This window comes from Mus caroli, chromosome X, assembly GCF_900094665.2.
Source record: "Mus caroli chromosome X, CAROLI_EIJ_v1.1, whole genome shotgun sequence".
Classification (NCBI taxonomy): Eukaryota; Metazoa; Chordata; class Mammalia; order Rodentia; family Muridae; genus Mus; species Mus caroli.
In genome coordinates this window covers 57,040,987-57,046,100 of record NC_034589.1, presented here as the reverse complement: position 1 = coordinate 57,046,100, position 5,114 = coordinate 57,040,987, and the positions used below count along the sequence as shown (strand labels likewise).

Sequence of the window (5,114 nt, the reverse complement as noted above, 5' to 3'; positions counted from 1 at the left end):
GGCCCTTCGTCCTGTGAAGATTATATGCCCCACTACAGGGGAATGCCTTGACCAGGAAGTGGGAGTGGGTGGATTGGGGAGCATGGCAGGGCGAGGCAACTAGGGGACTTTCGGAGAGGAAACTAGGAAAGGGGATAGCATTTGAAATGTAAATGAAGAAAATATTTAATAATTTTTTAAAATAAAATACTGTTTGGCAAGGCAATCTCCATAAGCAGGGACCTCTCCCTTCCCCACAGAGAATGTACTTGCTTGGCTTTGGGATAGACAGACCTTAAATATCCTCAACTTTTATCATAGAAGGTTTCATTCCAGATCTACTCAAATACACTTCTTTCCCTTATTCTGAACTGTATCCAGTCACCCTTATAGTTTTGGTCCAGGTATCCTCATAGCTTCATGGAATCATGTTGCTATGGAACCATCATAAGATCAATGGCTCTGCATTTACCAATGTATCCTAGCTCCTCCCTGCTTATCTGGATCTTAAATTTGGAATGAATATCTTGATTTTAGTCTCATTGTCTCTTTTCCTTAATTCTTGTTCACCAGTAGCCCATCCTCTTTCTAGTGAGGAAGAAAAGGTGATTCTATGGCCTCATATATGCTGTGTCCTCAAAGTATATCTGTTTCTCTTCCAAGGATATCTTATCCCATGAGAAGAGATAATATGGTAACTGAAACCAAAATCACTACAGTTCTCTTTATTGATCAGCATTGGGCACAGCAGCTTTGGAAGAGCCCCATTTCCACGCAGACCTTGGCCTCTTGGTTGAGTCTTCTCTACCATCATCTGTCTCCACTCTCAAGAAAGTAAGTGTCCAAAGGCCTGAAAAAGACTCCCACTCTGATCTTTGTGTACTTACCAGATAAAACGCTTGTCTTGCTGGAATCTTGTAAGAGCCCCAAAGAGAATGGGCCCCTATCACAGTTTTATTTCTATTCTTCTCAGTTCCTGGTAACCTTTTCCTATTAAAGCCAGTCTCAAGCAAGCATGCGGCTAGCTGAGCCTTTGCTGCTATGGCCTGGAAGGAACTACCCATGCTTATAGGGTGCTAAAAATGTAGCTGGCATTGCTCCAAATGCCTGTGAACAGTATCTGATTTAGCCCACACCTGTCAGGTTACTCATATGATGACCAGCATCCCCCATTTCATCCTACCTAAGGTTTAGCAGCTTAATAAATAAGTGTGGCCATGCCTGAAACTCTTTTTATTTTAATATATATTTTTGTTAGGTATTTTCCTCATTTACATTTCCAATGCTATCCCAAAAGTCCCCCATAACCTCCCCCCTACTCCCCTACCCACCCACTCCCACTTTTTGGCACTGGCGTTCTCCTGTACTGGGGCATATAAAGTTTGCATGTCCAATGGGCCTCTTTTTCCAGTGATGGCCCACTAGGCCATCTTTTGATACATATGCAGCTAGAATCAAGAGCTCCGGGGTACTGGCTAGTTCATAATGTTGTTCCATCTATAGGGTTGCAGATCCCTTTAGCTCCTTGGATACTTTCTCTAGCTCCTCCATTGGGGGCCCTGTGATCCATCCAATAGCTGACTCTGAGCATCCACTTCTGTGTTTGCTAATGCCTGAAACTCTTAAACCACGATGTATTATTTAAATTAATTAAAAGTTTTATGTCTGAATTGGCTTTTAAATCAGTAAAATGACATTCAGGCAGATTCAGGAAACCCTAGATGTTTCCAATATTTCCTGGCTATTGTGTATACCCCTTTACCAAGTTCGTTTCAGCAAGGTAACATAATGGACTGACACACAAACAAAGCTGGGCAGATAATTCTCAGTACCTACCCTCTGGACTTTCTGAGAGATGTCAGCTCACAAACTCCAGCCCAGGTTCTAGCTCAAGAGACATAAGCATCTTGCTAATTACCACCCACAAGAAAGAAGGACAATGGATAAAACTTCCCTGCCATGTTAGGAAACTTCACTGTGCCCAGTAATATGCCTCTACTGTCAGTCTAAATACTAATAATGCCCCTTTATTTCTCCAAAGTGACGTAATTTAAGACGATAGTCCCCCCACCCACCCACCCACCCACCTACCCACCCACCCACCTACCCACCCTTTATATGCCACCTTGGAAGCTCCAGGCAATGCGGCTTCACCAAAGCTTTTAAAACCCTATGACAGGGCCCTCTGGAACCTAAAAATGAAAGTGAGAATACTGGGATTGAACCAAGTTCCCCAAGCACAATGAAATAATGGAGGTGAGTCGCAATAGCCAATGGCAGCACTTAACCATGAAAAGACAACATTTTGCTTCTAGTTTTGCAGTGCTTGATATTTATTGCAAAGAATTACATTGCTTTTTTTCAAGTACTAGAGAGGATCTGGGCTGAATGCCTGTCCATTTGCTTTTATTTTGGTAGTCCTTGTCCACATGTACACATCTGTGAGGCTGCTACATTTCTGAAAGGAAAAGGGCTGTGCAAAACTGATGCATAGGAGAAAAGAAATGTCAACATGTTGACTGTCCGGCAGGCACATCAGGTTCCTGTTGCAGTCTGGTCAGGCAGATGTGGGACCTGGGAGTACATACAGAACTAACCAGTCTGTAAAGACTGGCTGGCCCCTTCAAGGCTTGGTGAGCAGTCCAAAACAGAGTCTGAATGGGCGGAGTAGAAACTCCATCATCTACTTGGTCCTTATCTTGAAAAGTGCGTCAGATGAAATTCGGTGAGTGGAGGTGAAATGTCAGAAGTCTGCTTCTGGGCAGATGGCGGACTGGCCTGAGTTCCAGTGGATGTCAGCAGCAGGAATGCAGGTGGTCTGACCAGTTCTAATAGGGACCTGGAAAATCGCTGGAACTCAAAACAGAGTTCAGATTAGGATAAGTGCCTGAGGCCAAGGTGAGTTTCAGAGCAAGGTCCAGGCCCAACTCACAGCAGGTAACTGGAACAAAGTTAAGTCCTGAAGGGAATGATGGAGCAAACAGACTGGCAGGGAAGAGGATGGGATGCAAAGGGAGAGATTGAGGCAGCAGGAATGGCGGGTGGGGGGTTGGAATGAGAAGGCGTGAAGGCCCCCACCTCTAGGCCTAAGAGGGCTCCGGCCTAGTGATCTTCCTCCATTTCTTCCTCTTCATCATCATCACCATCATCTTCGTCGTCGGTACCCCAGCCAAAATACTTCTTCATCTCATCAACAAAGGCCTGATAATCACCAAGGACGTAGCTATTTGACTCGATGTAAGGCATCACCCACTCCTCAGCTTCCCCGGAGAGGAGGCTGATCAAGAATGCCACTTTCATGGCATCATTGCAGAAGTGCTCCTCATTCACAAGCATGTAAGACATGGTCTGCATGATAAACTCAGGGAGCCGGCCACTCTCGCCGCTAAACCGTGAGGGGTAGGGCACCGGACAGCTCGGTGGACATACCTGGCGCAGCAGCCTGGCCCGCTCACACACCAACAGTCGCAGTTGCTTCAGGAGATGGTGGTTCTCCATGCACAGGGCTTGGTGCCTATCCAGAAGCGCGTGCAGAAGCGACAGCAACTCTTCCACCATGGTTAACTGCTTGGACGGTCTCGGTCTCAGTCTCGGTCTCGGTCTCAGTCTCGGATCGGCTCCACGGAGCTGCACAGAGAGGCTGAGCAGGAAGTGCGGGTCCTTAGAGGAGTGCGGACCCTGGGCAATAAATGGAGGGGTCCCAGCCAGTGGCAGAAGCTCCACCCACAGGGTCACTTTACAGACCTGTGCGCTAGCGCAGTGCGGTAAGGAAGGTGTGGCTGGGAAGGGTGCGGGATGGCGTGGGGGCGTGGTCAGGGTGGGACTGGTGGCCAGAGTGGACGTGGCTGAGGAGGAGGAGGGCGTGACACAGGAGCTTCGCTGCGGGCTCCCGCCAGTTCTTGCACCTGGAAGTAGGAAGGCTGAGGGAGCAAAGCTTGCCACAGTGGAGAACAGATGCTCAGCCCTCAGGGCTGGCCTGCTCCAGCTGAAACTTTTCTGCAGTCAGCCTGTTCATCTAATACAGTGTTCCTTTGTGGGCCTGTGGCCATCAGCTTCTTTAAAGTGATCCTTTCTTAACACATTTTTTTTCTTTTTTTACTTTTTATTGGATATTTTCTTTATTTACATTTCAAATGGTATCCCTGTTCCCACCTCTCTCCCTTCAAAACTCCCTAACCCATCCTCCTCTCCCCTGCTTCTATGAGGGTGTTCCCCCACCCACCCACCCACTCACCCACTCCCACCTCCCCATCCTTGAATTTCCCTACACTGTGGTCTAGAGCCTTCACAGGACCAAGGGTCTCTCCTCCTATTGATGCCTGAAAAGGTCATCCTCTGCTACATATGCGACTGGAGCCATGGGTCCCTCCATGTGTACTCTTTGGTTGGAGGTTTAGTCCCTGGAAGCTCTGGGGGTGGGGAGTGTCTGGTTGGTTAACACATTTCCTTGCTCATTTAAATCTCACTCAGAGAAATAACGCTGACTGTGGGCCACCGTGCAGGAGTTCATTTGGGTTCCAAGTCTAAAAGACTCACAGGTAGACTCACTTTCATTAAATAAATAAATAATATTCAACAAAAGACTTCTCTTTGAGAAGCAATTTCGTTAGCAAGATTTGCAAACACCAACCAAAGAGAAAGCACAGGCTGGACCTAGGCCTTCCTGCACACATGTAGCAGATGTGCAGCTTGGTCTTCTTGGTGGCTCCCCAACAACTGTAGCAAGGGCTGTCCCTGTGTCTGCTGCCTGCCTACCTGAGAACCCAGTTACTCTAAATAGTTTGTCTCATCTGTCCTCATTTGGAGAGGGTGTGACTTGTTGTGTGTGTGTGGAGGAGGAGGATGTTATTTTGTGGGGATTTTTACTCTCAAAAGAGAAGAAAAGGTGGAATGGAGGAAAGACCTAGGAGAGGGGACACTGGGAGGAGAGGAGAGGGCTGATATTGAGATGTAAAGTGAAAAAATAAACAAATTTAATAAAAAAGAAAAAAAGAATGTCCTCCCCCCAAAAGGATTTACAAAATGTATACAGGGTGTTCACATTCTATAGACACCTTCTACTGTAAACATTCTATCTTTGATTCTTATCATGTCCTGTTTATGAGTACCTTTGTTCCTGTGTAGTTAACTACCAT

General features: G+C 46.7%; 1 protein-coding gene across 1 annotated transcript; it reads right to left on the bottom strand.

Annotated features, from left to right (window-relative positions):
- Positions 1-2,291: 2,291 nt before the first annotated feature.
- Positions 2,292-3,750, bottom strand: Ldoc1 (LDOC1 regulator of NFKB signaling). Its single transcript, XM_021154105.1, has one exon. It carries the CDS (start codon positions 3,535-3,537, stop codon positions 3,082-3,084), a length of 456 nt encoding a protein of 151 aa, XP_021009764.1. The 5' UTR covers positions 3,538-3,750; the 3' UTR covers positions 2,292-3,081.
- Positions 3,751-5,114: the final 1,364 nt, after the last annotated feature.

Excerpts from the sequence above, each read along its gene's own strand:
- Ldoc1 (XM_021154105.1), bottom strand. The coding sequence starts at position 3,537 with ATGGTGGAAGAGTTGCTGTCGCTTCTGCACGCGCTTCTGGATAGGCAC.